This window comes from Phasianus colchicus, chromosome 27, assembly GCF_987193195.1.
Source record: "Phasianus colchicus chromosome 27, bPhaCol1.hap1.1, whole genome shotgun sequence".
In the NCBI taxonomy this organism is placed as follows: Eukaryota; Metazoa; Chordata; class Aves; order Galliformes; family Phasianidae; genus Phasianus; species Phasianus colchicus.
The window spans coordinates 4,928,784-4,947,318 of NC_143462.1; the positions used below are offsets into that span (position 1 = coordinate 4,928,784).

The 18,535-nt window shown below is 41.3% G+C and overlaps 1 protein-coding gene across 4 annotated transcripts in view; it reads right to left on the reverse strand.

The window, feature by feature from the left end:
- Positions 1-18,535, reverse strand: part of EBF2 (EBF transcription factor 2) — a 189,518-nt gene that overhangs the window by 10,495 nt on the left and 160,488 nt on the right. For all 4 annotated transcript variants that reach the window (XM_090125413.1, XM_031608065.2, XM_090125411.1 and 1 more), the window contains 6 exons: positions 12,558-12,675; positions 10,659-10,789; positions 9,973-10,099; positions 1,977-2,065; positions 1,096-1,161; positions 809-986 (listed from right to left, as the gene is read on the reverse strand). In XM_090125413.1, coding sequence (XP_089981539.1) covers positions 809-986; positions 1,096-1,161; positions 1,977-2,065; positions 9,973-10,099; positions 10,659-10,789; positions 12,558-12,675 — 709 coding nt within the window. The remainder of the gene's footprint in view (positions 1-808; positions 987-1,095; positions 1,162-1,976; positions 2,066-9,972; positions 10,100-10,658; positions 10,790-12,557; positions 12,676-18,535) is intronic.

The following is an 18,535-nucleotide window of genomic DNA, read 5'->3' on the forward strand; positions in this document are numbered from 1 at the left end:
AATATCTACATTATAACTTTTAAATGTGGTATATTTAATGTTAACATTAAGGCAGTAAAGCCATATCATATTATGTTAAACAAAACAGCTATCTGTGCAGTCAGATACCAGAGATTTGTATGTTAGAGAAATTAATTATTCAAGTTTCAGAAAGTGCCCAAAGTTTACATATTCCCATGATGCTAGTAGTGCTATTAATAGGTCACTTTATAGCTTAATGTCCTAAAAATCAATAGTATAAGTAAGTGTAGTATGTACAACCTATGCAAACTGCTAAAATCAACGTTAAGAAACCTTTTATATTTATATACATATATATATATTTATATGTGTATATATATGCCTCTTGAACTATGAGTATTTCCAGTTGTTATCCTTGTCTTTTATAAGAACAGAGATCTAACTAAAAAATACATTGGGTGGAGCAGGGAGAAATTTCAGCATTAAGCTGGGTTCAAACAATACTCAAGAATTGCTTTAGCCATAGCTAGTCTGGTGACCAAAACTTGCCATATTATCCAAAACAGAACCACACATCCACTTCTGATGCTGACCATTTAAAGCAAACTTCCTGTTCTTAATGTAGCAGGTAAAGAATCAGAGTTGCAAGGGCTGGAAGGGACCTCAAGTGATCGAGTCCAATCCCCTTGCTAAAGCAGGTTCCCTACAACAGGTCACACAGGTAGACATCCACATGGGTCTTTAGTATCTCCATCAAAGGAGACCCGAGTTGAGATAGTACTATTGAAATAACTGAGATTCAGTTTCTCATTGTGTGAATTAACAGTGTACCGCTTGCACTGCTCACCTTGGTTGTTTCCCTGTGTTGACTCTGAGATGCTGACCCCCAGCTGGCTGCCGTAGGAGTTAATACCCATCATACTGCTGTGCGCCGGGGAGCTGGACAGCGCAGGGATCTGCGCGGGGTTCCGCGGTACGCTGTAAAGAGCTTCTGCGATGTCTGCAGCTCGTTTCAGAATGATGTCCTGCAGAATGAAGGGCACAACTTCAGCAAGGTGCTGGGAGAAAAGTGCTGGAGTTTATTACAAAAATCTCAAGGTATCCCACTACCCTGCCCAGAGTCGTTACTCTGACCTGGTTGTTATGCGGCGTTCCGTACAGTGCTTCAACTAGGTCAGCAGCTCGTTTCAACAGCATTTCCTAGGGAAGGACCAGACAGAGAGATACATAAAACAGGCAGTTGGAAAGGAAAGGAGTCCTGTGCAAGGGAAGCGGTGCGGTGCGGGCGCTGGACGGCAGCGGGCGGTGGCTGCGCGGCGTGCCGGGCCCGGAGCTCTCCAGCGTCCTGAAGCCGTTCAGCCATCCCCTATTTCCAACTGCAACTCGGCTTCCTGCTGGATTTCAGTACATCTTTTTGCGTAGACACATCAGACAATAACGCAAACCCAATCGCCTATCGTCACGTAGAGATAGATAATAATAGTTAGTCTTCTACTGCACTGAAATAGAGGAGTAAAGTCATTAATGCAGCTCTTGTAGCACTAGGCACTGCATCAACACACTGTAGGATTACAGACACAGCACCTTCAACACAAACGTGCTGCAGTTGTGGCTGCAGAAAGCTGACTTTCAAGTGATTTGTAATGAAAGATTCCCTTCAGATTTGCAACAATTCCTTTATGCTTATCATATTTAGGTTCAGAGATTTGCCAGTGTGGATAAAGACAAACAGAATAAGCATGTGAATTGAGAAGATATCTGCATTCAGTGCACATTTTAGCAGTAAAAGAAAAGAAGTTCACAGACAGTGCTTGTGCTCTAACAGGTAAAACTTACTGGTAGCTATAGAGTCAGCATGATCAAATTGTTGTTTGGACCTACAACCAATTAGTGAACTTTTACTTATGTTCAGATATAATCGTCAGTTAAGGTACAATTTTCCCTCTTTATGAGTTATTTAAAAGTGAAAGAAAATATTTACTGGGTTTGGTTGGAATGCTTAAAAATGTTTTTACCTTAGCTAATCTTTCAGGGTCCCCAGGATGTCTTGGGATGACCTTTTGCAGTCTTTGGAAACCGTAATCTATAGTAGGTTCATTTAAAGCTGAAAGGAAACCAGAAAACAATGTATTACATGATTATGTATCTCAGGCAATACAAACTTAAAGTCTTGCAAAGAAAGATGAGTTTCACAGCTTCTCCACTGCCACAATATCTAGCAAGTTATGGCAAAAAAAATAAAAATAAAAATAAAAAATTCACATACAGTATTGATTATACAGTCAGAAATGAAGAGTACCATATTTGGTCATCTAATAAACACATCACCCATCCTGCACACATTCTGCTGTCACAAACTAGGGTGCAGCTATTCAGTAGACACATTAAATTCTTTAATTGTATGTGGCTATTATGCATACATAACCACTTCACTGTAACAATGTTAATCTCTCGTGGACAAACCAAGATATCCTTAGTACAAGCTGGTGGAGCCCTGATGGTCTCGTTGATAATTTCATAAAACTTCAGACATGCTGATAATCTCTACTTTGACAGTAATAATGTAGTTTCTGATTATTCAAAATTAAAATCTGTTTGAAATATATAATAATATAGAAACCAACATCATCTCTTTAGAATTCTGCATGCTTGTACAGCTGGGTTTGCCTCTAATATGTTAGGATTTTTAGTGTTTAGTAATAAATATACATATATATTTAGAATTTCTTTATACTTCAGAATGTGCATTGTAATGTAAACAACACATTCATGCAATCATATGCAAAGAATCTTGCTTAGAATTCCATGAACCATTTAGTAAGTGACACATGCAACTCCTGTAGCAATATCCTCAATCAGTGCTAGCTTCTTTCACCTTTTTGTATAATTCTTCCTTCTTCTACAATTTTTTTTTTTTTCAAGAATTGGTGCCATCAGCACAGCTGAAAAAAATACCTGATTCCAAGAAATGTAGATGGCATTTACTGAATCTTCTGAAATATTCTCAGCATCTTTCAGGATAACCGTTTCAAACACCGGGAGAATTAAACTATCAAGTGAGACAGACTATTATACCAATCCAAATTCTCTGTTTATCTGTGTCTATCTTTGGTATAACAACATGAAGGTAAAAGGTCATATTCCCCACCGAGATACATTTTATATTTACTTTTTATTAAATAATTATGGCATGGCATGAAGTTTAAATATTACAGGAGATAATCAAGTGGGAATTGTGAAGAGAAAACCCAGACCTGAGAATTTAGTCTTGGCTATACTTAGAATGTCTTTGCTCTCCACTGGGAGCCATTCTGGTTTGCTTAAGGAGTTTAATAATACACATTTCAACTGCCACAGAATCTACATCCCATTTGGGAAGAGGTTTTTTTTGAGGGGGTGGGTTGTTTTTGTTGGTTTTTTTTTTGCCAATAATCCTGAGAATTATAGGCCAATTCTCTCACGAGTCTATACATCATTGTGTGCCATTTCTCTTCTTGATTACAAGTCTAATGAGTTATGTTGCATTTTTTAGATATAAGCAAAAGCAATGTAAAATATACAAGAATTATAACATATCTATATATAGTTAACTAAAATTAGCTAACGGGAATATACAGCATTCTAATTCAGGAAAAAGAAATCGGCTGTTATTCAACAAACATTTTTCCAAAGTACTGACATGGATTTTTTTAAATTCTATTCAGACAAATAAATAGCAACAAATAAATTCTCAACAATGTTGAACTGTCTAAGAAGAACTCAACCATTTTTAGTTAATGCAGACATTGTGCCTCTTGTCACAAAAGGTTTTCTGTATGATCTGCAGTAAAAAAGATTACTGCTTATTTTACTCATTAATGTAACAAAACTGCCATGAAATCCTGCAAAGAAACAACATATGACATTTTTGGAAATAGATGGTACCTTTTCAACTGAAGCTGCAACAGGAGAGGTGAGATGTAGACTCCACCAGCAAGTTTAAACAGCTTCACCACAATACCACTTCCACTGAGAAAAGAGCTATTGGATCAGCAGTGATTTATCTATGTGTTACATAGACCGTATGTCAAAATTATATCCAAATGCTTTTTGGTTTCTGGATTTAGAGACCACAAAGAGATAGATATCCTAAATGAAACCCCCCAGAAAACTGACTGAGGCATAGCAAAATCCCTTTGACTACTCACAGATCCAATGTTTCAGGCACTAAGGGTCTCTTGAATTTCCCAGAAAGTAACTTAAAAAACTGTTCATGACATGAGATAGCATGTGAAAAAAAGAGCACTCATCTAGTAAATAAACCATATTGTTGGTTAGTTTATAAACTGCACCCTAACATAATCGTTAGAATTATGTTACAGAATTGTCACAGTCAACAGCAGGGAGAGGTCTGAATGCCCACAGCCTGCCTGGCAATTTATGACAAGACCCAAACAGAGTATGGCATAACGCTGCCTCTTTTATATCATTATTTATCCTATATAAACCACGCTTCCATTTTAAATACAAGTCTCCAGTTACTGTGACTCACTGGAATATGAACAAAATCTCTCACACTTGAACAACTGATGCCATGACACCTGTCTGCATTTGCACAACCTGAAACAACAGCTCAGTCCCATTCATCTCAACAGGGACCAACTCAGGATACCCAACGATAACAGTGCTGACTGTTTAAAGTATTAATTATTTCACCACACATCAAAGCACATAAGACTGGTGAAGGAGGAGGATGTTTTGAAGATCTGCACAATTTACCATGAGTGACAGCCCGCTCTGATATCACAGTGATGCCCTGGGAGATGCGTGTTCTCCCTCTCTGCCAGTCAAAAAAGGGCCTCAATCAAAGCCCTTGGCAAAGTTCTGCAGCTCGCCTTTGCTTTACTCTGTGACACAGAGCAAATGCCAACAAGCCCACTGTTTGCAAAGCATAAATGAGAAGAAACAAGGTATACATACTCCTAGATGTATCTGGAGCATAGTAAGCTGAGCTAGGGAGCATATTTAATATTTAGAGCATGACACCTAACCTTCAAGAGCTTAACATACAGAAAACAAAGCATCCGTGGTCCTAAAGTCTTGGACTCCAGCTTTGCACTGAGAACTACCATCACTCAAAGCAACAGTGAAGAGATGCTTAGTATTCACCCTACAAAATAAAATATTTATTTTCACATTGCTGACTACAGAAGCTCTTTGCTTACAGTCGACAGCAATTCTGTGCACTGGGAAGTTTGTGCATCTGGTCAGTCTACTCGGAGGAGTACATTAGGACCTAGAGATCTAGAGCTGGAAGGATGCTACCAGAAATACACACCTTGTGCTATATTTGCTGTTTCAGTAACAGCTTTCTTGAACACCACACTCCCAACACAGCAATGTCTTCAATAGGCTGAAGGAGCATAGGAGCTGCTCTGTGCAAATGCTTTCAGATCACATCAGTTGTGTTTGGGCCAAGCGAACTCACTCTTCCAATTTCTAGAGCTTCCAATTTCTAGAGTTGTATCCTTGTAACCATTGCTTTCCGCATGCAAATAACAAGACCTTCTCAAATCTACTTACAAGCTTTAGTAAAACAGTACCTCCTATCCTTGGTACCTGGCACAGAAAGTGAAACACCACAGCCTGGGAGACCAGCATATCCTACAGATTAGCTTATATTGCATTGCTCTGACAAGTTAACTCCAGGAGGATTTTTGCTCAGCAAGGAGAATTATGTTCAAAATCTCCCTGAAATACACATTTCCAGGTTAGAAACTGTATGACAAAGTGAATGCAGAGCTGTGATCAAACTTAAGATATGAAAGCCTACAAGACATACCTCCAGCTGGCATAAACTGAGGTAAGCGATATTAAAGACAATGGAGCTATAATGGCACTGCTTAAAGGAGCAGAGAATGTGAATTTGTGTAGTATTAAAGCAGAATATGAGGCTACTGCTGGATTAGCAGCAGGGAACAAATGTCCTGTTTTAAGAACAACTGATGACAGAGAAGTAATACAGAACATGGAGGTATATGTGTAACCTGTATTCACACCAGTTTAAGGTTTATATGGAGGATAAATATTTAATTATGGTGATTTAAAAACAGACTTATCACCCTTATTATACTAACTACTGACGTAAGTTGGTTCAGCAACTGCTATTGCCAGTAAGAAGCCATTCCACTAGATTTTTGCCATACTCCAGGACATTGTTAGACACCCACAGAATCCTATTGGCTTCACTCTTAGAAGGGTTTTCCATCTGGTATCTGGAGGGAAAAGTCCATGCATAACATTTTGGTGATGAGAGGAATTTGATGGGTGAGATGCAGCACCCTGAATGATAGCACTTAAGAGTGGAAATGCTGACAGAACCATAACTACAGCAATGCTAGCACAGCACACTTTGCTAGGAGCCCATTATAAATACAGACTACAGGATGCATTTGAGCTCCCACAACAGCTCTGCTGTGGCATTCAGATTTACCCTCGAAATTTATATCTAATTTTTATGCTCATCTCTTTAACACTTTATCATTTTCTTCTTCAAACAACCTGTATTGTTACTATTAAAAAAAAAAAAGAAAAGACCAAGTATAAACAGGTCAAACATTAATATTTGATGGTATATTAAATATTGAGGGCACAAACAGAAACACACTTCACAATACTGAGATCACTGCTTTTCTGGTTCCGCATTTTAGGAAAGTATTGGTGGCCTGGTGACAAAAGGATCTGCCTAGGACCTGGGAGATCTGTTCCCCTGCCTATCTTCAGCCTTCCTGCACAACCACAGGCAGTGCTTAATCCTTCTTCTTCCCATGGCAGTTCCTCATGGATAGAATGGAAGCACGTGTCTGACGCAGTGAGGCCCTGATGAACCTTCCAAGGTCTGGTTTGCTATGAATAATTATCATTGCTATACCTGTGATGTGCCTATAGCCAGCTGCTCAGTAGCTTTAAATGGCTTGACCCTTCGTACTTTCCATCTGAGGTTATCTCAGCACTTAATAATTATTAAGGACGTAATACGACATGACCCTGCTGGTAGTGGAGCTGCTCGTCGGTGCTGCTGTTATTAATTCTGACAGAAGTACATCTTCCCATGCTTACACTTTGCAGAATTTCACACTCCTCAGTCTCCTGGGCTAGATATTAATGTCTCCACATTTCTTCAGCTTTTGCCAAGCGCAGGTTGGATGTAAGGGGGATATATTTAGAGGAGAAATTCCTGTTTATAGAGACAACCACAGTTCAAGAGAGAAGTGGTCTCATTTGCATCTCCAAGCTGCCCCATTCTCTGATGGTTTGTCAAATAGAAGCTGTGTGACAGCTACACTGCAATATAAAGCACTAAGAGCAACACGAAAATAACGAGCTTCAATTCTCACAAGAAAATAGATTTTCATTGTGATGCACTGGACTGCCTCCTCAATAATAGAAAATATATTGAACTTTCCTATTCAATACTTAATATATTTGTCTGCTCTACTCTTCCCAGCAAAGACCTGCACTTCTGTGGTGCTACTGAGTGTATCTGCAAAGAGTGCAATGGACACACACGTGTTCTCTGCCTTTTAGATAACCTGGTTTCCTGGGGTTGGTAGCTTCTCTCTTGTCTTACAATGTCATTGGAGCTCTGCAGCCTCTCCTTCAGTAAGGACTGATTCAGATCTCTCCTATGAATTCCCATTTCTATAAAGCATGCTAGAGCTGTGCCTCCACCTTTCTGGCAGAAACTGATGGTTCAAAAGTTTTGGGAGGGTCCTAAAAAGACTCACAAGTGGAAGGACCTTGACTGCATGAACACAGCTTGCCTGGTGTTTGTTCACAGCAGTTTTCTGATACCACAATTGCAGCAAGAAAAAAAAATAAATAAAAAAGCCACCATGTTATTTTCATAGCTAAGAAGTTGTTTTTATTGCTATTAGCAGCGACGACCTGGGGGAATTGATTACACAGGTGAGCCTCTACCTAATAGCTGTGTTTATCATTTTGCCTGCCATGGTGGGAGAGCTGCAGGTTCCCATACAGACAGATTGAAACGTTGTCTATTCTACCCTCACCCGGCATCTTTCATGAAGTGCTGTTCTGTAACATATGGCAGTGAGCACCCACTCACTCCTCAGAGAATGCTAACAGATATCCCTATGCCAGCAGCAGCAGTAACACAGGGACAGTAGATTTAACTTTCCTCTCTTCCGCCAGCTCCTACGTACGTCTTCATGTCCCTTCTAATGGAAGCACACTAATTAATATGTCAAAGAACTGCACTACAGCCTGACTCCAGTCCCCCTAACTGGTACAGGTAAGTCTTGCAATCAAGACAGCTTTACAATCAGAAATATACATATTTTCATAGGCAGGTGCACATTTCTATTTTACACATCTCTGCATCGCTCTGTTCCTAAAGCTCTTTCAGCACTGGTATCAACAGCACTCAGAGAATGGCCCTCACTTTGTGTTGAAGAACTGCACAACCCAAGGCCTAAACAAGCAAAAAAAAGTATAGAAAAACTCGACATTTTCTATCTGTAATAATAACTAAATAATTAACACTCTCTGAAGGTAAAAGCATCACACCTCATGCTGCCCCAAAGAGGCCTTTACTGCACATGAACCAACAATCTTTGGTAGCTTTGGCCAATTGTCAGGCAGAAAATACATTAGAAGATGTATTTCTAAAGCTTTTGGCCAGATCCTGATCTCACAAGTCCAAGCCTAATTCCAGAACAAATCTATTCTGCTTCAGGGTTGTTTTGGTGCAAGATCAAAAGAAAGTCCTCACCTTCACTCATTCAATGGATATAATTTTAATGCCTTCAACCAACCCTGGATCAGATCATGGTCGTAACAAAAATAACCCTATGTCAGTTAAACTCTTATTTCTTCAGAGCACCCCGTGTCATTTAAGACTCAATTCTTGCTGCAGGTTTCTAGGTGTGACAGTCATGAATAAAAATCTTCCCACATATTCAGCTAACAGTAATTTAGCACTTGTTCTAATAAAGAACATATAAAATATGACGGGAATGGGAATCTCATAAAGCAATGGTTTTTCCTAAAGTCTCTGATTCCCACTCAAATTTTTCCAGTTTTAGGAAAATTCTAACTAGTTCACCCAACATGTGGCTTTTCCCTTAAAATTTTTAGTAAAAATTTCTTGGACCTTCATCATTACTTTTAATTGATTGCTCAAAATCCAACCAACATAATACTCAGATTAGTTAATGATGGTTGTTGGTAAGAAGAGGCTTTAAAAAGCAATAATTCCTTGCATTTTGAGAAACTTGAAAGTGATCCAGTGGGAGCAAGTCCATCTATTTAAATACAAATCCACCCTTTAAACTCATTGTCTGATCATTCTCCAGACCAGGCAATAGGGTACAGAAAGTTGGGCACACACATTGCATGCCACTGCTGGCCTGATGTTCAACAAGCTGCTCATCTGCTCCCATCTGATTTTCCCTGTCCGATCCATGGACTGCTCTCTCCATAACATCAGTGTTCTCCTGCTGGCTGAGGTGAATGGAGGGCACTAAACAAGTTGATAACCCATTTAAGAATAAAAAAAAGAACCCAAACAATTGTACTTATTTCCTACTCAGTTCATTGGCTTCTCTCAATACAAGACACTTCTTGTCTTCTGGGATTACCCTGAAAATGAAAGGTTGCCCCCAGTGAGGAAGAAATGTAAAATAAATGCTGCTATAAATAAAACATCTTCTGATATACAGAACAATCCTATTGTGTTACTGTACATCCAACACACGTACGGGCAGACCCATAACATGACAGCATGAGCTCTATTCTGGAACAACTATTAATGTGTAGCAACAATTGCTTAACACCTCTGCACAGCAATGAAGCTTCCCTACCCAAATGTCACAACTGGCAGAGTGGCCTTCAGACATCAAGAGGCAGAACAAACAAACAAACAAGGAAAGCACAGAGTTGTCAGTACTGCTTATCAAAACAAAGAGGCTCGGAGCTTGAGCTCCTCCAGTGCAAATCACAAGCACCTACCTGTGTAAATAAACCTGCCTGGGGCGCCTTTGCAAAACTGTTTGGATTTGTATGATAATGTCACTTCAACCACTCCAGGAATGTGACGTGGAGGCGTCTGAACTCGAATTGCATGAGGCGTGATGAGCTGGGAAACAACAAAAGGAGAGAGACAATTACAGGGCTGTGTTATTCCCCCTGCTCACCTACACCCTCCAAACATGCTTTATGAGTAAGTGCATTGCTTAATGCTGCGTAGCAGATGCTACAGATTGGGCAACTGATATATTTTGTGTTGTTTCTTACCTCCAGGAGAGGAAAGAGGATTTTAGGATAAATTGTCATCAAGGAAAAATAGTGTTACTTATACCCGTTATTTCTGGACCCAGAGGAAATTCTTTCTCCTTTATAAACTCCTCTTATGTTCACTCCCTCTTTCTTTCCTTCTATACCTTTATCTGGCTCCAGACTCCTAGAGTTACTCAGTCCTATTCTGGATATTACTGAGCAGTTGGCCTCATTGGTTGTATCATAGAGCAAGTAATTCATCAGAGTAGATTTCTATAAGTTACCTTCATGGAGTTTTACACGGCCCATCTTACACCCCACCATTTCTGTAGCATTATTAGAATGGGAAATAACGCTGCTCCCTCTCTACTTCCCAAAGAACAGCAGCGTTCCTTCAGCTGGGAGGCGCTTCTACCTACCTCACTCCACACAAGCATGGTTCCAAACACTACTTGAAGCCCATCAAAGAAGTTGTCTCCAATAATGATCACCATCGCTCCTCCCGTTGTCCAGCCTTCGCTTGGGCTGATTGCTTTGATGCAAGGTGTGGCTGAACAAAACCAAAAGGAGAGCAGAGCGTCAGAGAAGGGATTTAAGATGCTGGCTGTAAACCCTTGCAGAAGAGAAGTGCAAGTGACCTCTATGCACGTTAAGCAGTCTGAAGTCATATTGGGGCAACCCATAGCTTCACCTCTCTGCTCCTGGGACTTTCTGCACTGCTGCAGCTTCACACTGCCACGAATTCCCCAGTGCTGGCAGAGGCCTGGGACAAGAAGTGTCACCCGTGAAGGCTGCTTTTCCATTTCAGAAAGCCAAAGAAGTGAGTAAATAAATAAATAAATACGAATAAATGCATGTTTTCTGCCTTGCTAGTGTTAATTACTTGCCTATTCATTACCAGCACTTAACACTGTGTCATTAAAGCCCTAATAGGCCAACTGTAGTGGGTGTAAAAATGAAATGCTTAAATGATCGTGCAGAGGTTGTTTTTTTTTTTAAAAAACAAAAAACACACCCACACTCATTAGCATATGATCACACAAAGGCTAAACCCTGTGCAAAGAGACATAGATTAAGATTTATTAGGTTTATCAATGGTAAGAGAGATACGGAAATATCAAATGTTTCCTCCAATTCTTATCAGGAGACAATTTCTAACAATTTTCTTGGTTTTGTGGAATAGATTTTTTTTTTCATCTCTCTTCCATATGTTCAAGGCCTCTGGACTATACATCCCATCAGGAACCCAATATGGTTTCCAGGCCATAACCAAAGTCAATCCATCACTCCATTCCCAATGTTGACAGGGTCAGAGGTGGAGGGGAACTTTGGCAGGGCTCCAAAAACATGAGACTCCTTTGAACAGCCAGTCAATCACATCCAATCAGTCAAGGAAAAACTGGATGGCTTCCTAGGCTAGGAATCCTGGGATTTTCCTTCTACCATTTCACTGCCCGCTGGGGGAGAATTAACACCACTCTGAATTCTTTACTGATTCAATCATTTTCTTCCAGTTCATTAATTCTTCTTATAGGTTGATATAGGGCACATTTAAGGAGTGGGGCAGCAAAACATTATAATGAAATAATATCCCTGCTTGTCTTTTCTGCTAACATCACTAGCTCTTCTCACTTTCACTAGCTGCAGGGGAGGGAAAAGTAGACACACATAGCATTTGCTAATAATTTGGAGTACTGTCTGCATGAGAAGGCAGAACATTGGTAATGAATGCACGAGAAGAGGGAAAGGAGGGGCCAAGCACTCTGAAACGTAACAGACACGAGTATTTGTAATTACTTTAATATAGTCCAAAACCATCCTGTAGACGGCCGTGAGCCTCGCTTAGCCAAACAAACTAAAATCAATTAGTGTCAGTTTCCTTCTGTGCATTGTTATGCTTTGCACATAGTTTGTTTAAGGGAACTAGTGACACTTTTTCATACACATCTTGTGCTGTAACAGTTCTGTTTAACTAAGATGTCATGTTGCCTAATTTGCCTGAAATCAAATCAATCCCAGCTGAAAAAGAAGTCCGAATTTGAGATAATACTCAGTGTTTCTTTGTTTTTCATCTCTTCAGGACAAACTAGTAAATGAGTTGGGAGGGGGAGGAGGGAAGCCAGCATCTTATATGTGAAGAGGATGATATTTTGCATGCAGTAGACACTGTTTTCCTTCCTGCCTTTTCCTTCCCTAAGCCCCCTGAGGTTCTGTAGTTCCCTCTTAGCTCTCCTTTCCTCCTGCAAATAAACAGAAATTGAAGAATGGGTAACATGCTTCTGCACTCCTTTGTGTACCACTCTTCATACAGCATCTACCTTCAGAGGGGTCGAGTCTCCTTGCTCTCCGTCCATGCTTGGAGTTGTTGTGAACAAACATGTTGTCAGACACTGCCAGCACGTGCCCATCAACATTCACTGTTGTGGATAGCACAACCTAGATATTTTCAAAGGGAAGAAAAAGGAGGCAGGTAAACAGCTGAGTTGGATATTCAGCTTATAATGTATTAATTATTCAGTTTAGTTAAAATCTTATTCTGTTTGTAAAATGAAATCGTGTCCTGCAGGTTTTACTCCCTAGCAAAAATGGGAGAAAACATTCTCAGCCTTTACTCTGTGCATTAATTCCATTTAACACAGCATCCTAAGGGCCATATAAAGTCCTTAATGTACAATGAACCAGCCACTGCAGATGGCCCTAAATTTCGTTTCCTATGATGCACCGTCGCATAGCTGATGGCAAGGAGGTCTGCATACAGCAACCAGGAGGACAGGCTGCAGAGCACCGCAGCAATTTGCCCTCTGATACATACATGCAGATTCAGAGCCATCTGCTGTACTGCACACACATGCAAATGCATCTGCATCTGCTTCAGAAATAAAGGTCTCCACTGACCGAGCAAAAGAGAAACTCCTACGACGTGAAAAAAGTGCCTGATACGATGTCTGGTTTTCACATATACAGACTGAGTGCCTCTCAGAAAACACCTGAGCCTGAGCTCCCAGAGTCAAGCACCAGATTTGAAAGCCTTGGCCTCCATGGCTTCGCTGCTGGGCTCTGAAGGCATAGGAATTCTTAGAGTAATTGAATATGTTAATGAATCCTGCTTCACTCTCCCTTTCAAACACAATGTCCCAAACCTGCCTTTAAACCACAAACTTTAAAGAAAAAAATAATAAAAAAAAAAGAACCAATCCTGCATTTTAACAACCGAAAAAAAGATGCATCTTGTTGAAACTTTGGGTTACGGCCATCAGTTGGTGTAAATCAGCTCAGCCCCACGCAGCTATAGAAACTCACAGCTATTGAGGATTTGACCCTGGACCCATTCCTGAATTTTCACAGACGCAGCTGGCGTGGTCCAGGTAAGAGAACTAATTGCTGAGCATTGCTCTAATTGCTGATGAAGCAATGCTCATCACACACCATGAGAAACCTTGCCCTCCGGCAGGATTCTGCGAGTTTAAAGAATACTTTCTTTCTCGAGACAAGTTTAATTCATTCCAAAAGGCTCTTGTCATACCGTGCTCTTATATTTCCCAAGCATTCTTGTCACAAAATGTGTTGCTTTCCGTGTGCCAACGGATTTCATCATTGCACATTTGGGTGGAGTGAGACTCCTGTCCAGGGCGAACGCTTCCCGCATGACATAGCTGAACCCACTCAGATGCACTTCATTATTTTCCGTTAAACAATGGAAATAAATTTTAATCTCTCACTGGCCAGCACAGAGCGCACTGTGGCAACAGGGGAATAGGCCTGAATTATTCCAGTGTCTGAAATATTTACGACAAGTGTTTAAATTGCAACCAAATGTAAATCAGAAGTATATCATATATATACAGTTACATTATATAACATATACATACCTGACCTCACATACACAAGGTACGTATGTGATAAACGCACACCCATGTGCCCCTGGTAAGGGGTTTTTTTATGGTATCTGCAGACTGCAAGTGTGAACACTGCCTGTTTGAAAACCCACTTGGGTGTCAATGCTGCACAAAAAAAAATGAGTCCTATTTCAAGAATAATAGCAAAAAAATAGTCCTGCGTTTAGAAGCTGAGTGTTGAGCATCCTTTATTCCAGCTGAAGACCTCTCTCTGTGAATGGCTCCATTTCTATTTACCTCTCCTGTTTATCACAGCAGGGTCAAACCCAGTTGGCAATGCATCAGCCCTGGGCCCTATGGTAAATCCCTGCAGTCAGTCCTCAGGGATAGGACAAAAGCAAAGCACAGATCTGGACCAGAACCTTCTCAAAGTTTTAGACCTTCTTTGCAGTAATCTTTAAGGTACTACTGGAATTCAGCACACATCTTTGTCATCGTCACTATGACACAGCACACCAACTCATTATCAGTGCTGTGGAGCAAGAACATGCAAGATTCTGGACGTAACAACTCCTGAGCTTCTCTACTTTGGTTGGCCATTCCTTCTTGGCTGGTGAAGATGGCAACCCAGTCGTTTTATGCTGAAGATTAAAAAACAATGTTTTATGGATAAAGGGAAGAGGAATGCGCATTCCGCTCTGGTCTCTAACTCCCAGGCCCTTCCCTTTCACAAGCCAACTGCTTTCCCCCAGTGAGTATTTCCTGGGTCATGAAGGGTGACCCTTTCCATCTGGAATCAATCAGTCAACTCCTGACAACTTCCTGAAACACCTCACTCCATTTCCTGTTCTCTCCCCCTTCTCCCTTTCCCCCTGGTTTGCTTCACTCTTCAAAACTGCAGGCCACAGCAGCTTAATGTTAGAGGGTCAGACACAGTTAGACTCCAAAACACTACACAAGAACACCTTTGACCTTCAAAAATCTTTACATCTTAGCTAAACAAATCAAGGTCAACGCTTCTTACCATTACCTTGTTAACCATTTCTAGGCTCTTTTTTTTTTTTTTTTTTTTTTTGCCAATACCTTTCTGAACGCATATTTATCAATAACACTTGTTCTCCTAACATCATAAAACATCCCAGGCCTTTTTGTAAACCTGTGTTTAGTGCTGCTGAAAGGCAACGTGCAAACTTCTCCAGAGACTGAAGTTCTCAGATTTGCCCACAGCACTGACAAATTATTGACAAATGTTTTGGGGTTTCTGTTTCCAGATCTGATGGCACTACTTCTAGTGTGTGGAAATTCAGCTTCTACGCCAATTCCATTTGAGATCTCCTTGCTCAAATCAGTAGTTAACACAAAACGCATTTCTGAGGAAACGACCTGAGAACATCAAAATATGTCAGCTAGAAAATGCATTCTGGTAATTGTAGCTTAAGGCCAAATTTGATGTAGATGGCATAAATAAAAAAGATGTTATGCTCCTAAACAGCTGGATCAACCAGTCAACTCTGGTGGAGCCTCAGAGGACAACCACCTGAGCAAGAAACAGACACAGCAAGTGCTCCTTCAGCCACCAAACGTGGGTTCCACCTACAGCAACAGCAAGGGAGGTGCAAGCTTCTCAGCAGGGCTTCCAGCAGTTCTCCAGGATCTCTTTGCACATCTGCAAGGGTCTCAGAGCCAGCTATGAAGCCACAGACCCGGAGCAATGATTCCGCAGCAGTGCTGAAGAAACGTGTGGTTGTTTTTGTTTCCCAGGTGGATTTCTGTAATGTGCTCCCTCCTCAAAAGCCACAATGGGGGCTCATCACCTCCCGTGACATTCAGTCAGACCGGGTTTAGCACACGGCACTCAGGTTCCCCGAGCTGGATTGCCCCTCTTCCATTTCCCTGCGCAGTTCAAAGTGTTGGTGTTACTTTACCTTAAAGATTACCTCTCTGACTCGCCAGCACTGACAGCACCAATCAGTCTAACAGTTCACATTACCCGTTTTCAGACTAAAATCTTCAGCTCTGGCTGCAGCCGTTCTTCGTTAATGATTGCGTCCCCTGCAGAAGCCCACTGAGGGGTGGGTGGTGGGGAAGGCACGTTCTGCACCCACCTAATGGTATCTCAATGAAAAGTTCAGAAATACTACAAATTCTTGGCCAGAGGCACTACAATCTTTCCTCCCCCATCTATACGTTATATTGATACTTCATTAATACAAAGCCTGCTCCTCTTCACATCGCATGCACGCAGGGAAACACCCAGCATCTACATGCAAAAGCTGCATCACTCATAGACACCTATTTAGCCATATGGTACAAACATTCTAGGCACAGAGGCGTTTATTTACATGTAACATATCTCATCACTGTGTAAATGATCTCTCTCAAAAAATTCCTGTTACCATTCCAAGTGTGGAAAAAATTCTTATGACATTGTACATCTGGAAACAATATTACATTCCTGATGCACTTTCCCTTACATCTCTCTCTAGTCACAGCACCATGTTATTTTAACTTTTCAGAAGAATAACTACTAGGAGGATTTTAAAAATTATTAGCGTTATTATTATTTTCCAGCTGGGTGGAAGAAAAGATGTCAGGCCTCATCCTGCTGTCTTCATTTGGATGGGGCTCCCATTGATGTCAACAGGCGTTTGGGTCGAGTAATACAGGAGTAGATGCTATAATATGTGTTTGCTTCATAGTTGGATTAGGAATAAGATAAACAGAGAGGAAAATGCCAGCAGCTTCTCTCTGCTCAGAACTTCCATCAGATTCTTCGGGAAATCCCCTCTGATACCCTAAGCCTGCTGAAAACTGGAAGCTGATAGGAGCTCTGCACGTGGCCTTCATTTTGGGAGTGGGGCCTCCTGCCATTTTAGGGGCACTGGATAGGAGATGACTCCTGGGTCACTGCCATCCCACCTCCTGCTATTAAGACAACTAAACCATGCAGCCACTTCTAAACAACTGTCTTAAACCAGTCCAGTTTGTGCCTTTGGATCTAGTCCTGTTGTAAAGCCTACACCTCCTGATGGTGAGGGACTTCATGGTTTACAGCCTAAGTTTATTTGTGGTCAGTTCATACGTAGCACTAGCTCTGAAATTACTATTTTCCATTCTGATCTACCTCAGGATATTTTCAGAGAGAGTTATGCCCTTTCTCAGCGCGTGTTCCTGAAGTATGAGAGCTAAGTACCCCTCCCTACTCCACATAATGCTGCAGTCCTGCACCAATTCCATTTCCATTCTGTTTAAAAGCAGTTAAACCAGTACACTGCATTCCTGACACAAACACATCCTTCCTTCTACCAGCAGAGTTTCCCTGAGATCCAGTAGGATCTCATTTATGGTTTGCTTTAATGGACGATACGCAAGTTTGGCAACCCACGGTTGTAATGGCCATTTGGGCTCCAGATCTGGGCACATTAAGCTCCTTGCGTGGTTCAGTTGCAATCAGTCCCACTCTTACAAATATAGACTCGAAAATAACATCACCTCCAGTGAAGAATTCTGCCAGCAGTAGCCGGATTCTGCTGGTAGAAGTTGCTCTCATTTTGTGATCTATAACTGGGAGATGAATCTCCCATAATGACATCAGTTCCTGTAGTATTCATCTCTCTAACAGAGATCTCTGCCCACATCCAGATCTGACCGTGGGGGTCCTTAGCACGTTCTCTCACCATCAGTCTGAAAGTGATTTTGATTTAGACCAGCTCTGTTTTCCTCCTGCCATCCCTTTCTGTTTCCTCAGAGCACAGCATTCCTAAGCCTCAGCACTATCCGACTGCTCTGACCCGTTTTATTCCTTCCCAAACAATACAGATCCTTCTGTGCTTCGTACTGAGCCGAGCTGGGTGAATTCTCAAGCACAGCCAGCTTGGCTCAGGTGCCTGATGATGAACTGATCCAACCACTCCGAGGTCAGGAAGGAGATCTCCCCTGGGACATACCTTGTTATTTTTCCTTTCTCTTTCTCCCTAGAGCACCCAGAGGGGAATACTTGCCAGGAAACATCCCATGTCATGATTTCTGCAGAAAACAGAGGACAGCTGCCGACCTCTCTCTTTTCTGTGACTAAAAAATGATGCTGATCCAAAGATGACCATCATTAGCCGTTCTGTCGCCTGGTCCCATTCACAACCACAGCACTGGAGGATCTGTGCAACCAGTGTGAGTGGATGCAGCAGAATTCCCAATCAACAGGAGGCTAATGCTTCAGCACCGGGTCTCAGCTGAAGCATTTTAGCTGAAGTGCCTCATCTTAATTCCACAGAATTATTGTCCCCCATTACACACCGGTCGTTACCATTAAGTGTCATTGGGCTTCAATCAAGTTCTCCAGAAGAAGTCCTCATTAAGTGCAGGGCATCACCGATTTCTTTTTTAATTCTGTTCCTGGGAGATCACTCACTGAGAGAGCAGCAGTGACAGTAATGACAATGCTTATGAAAGCTCAGATTTGC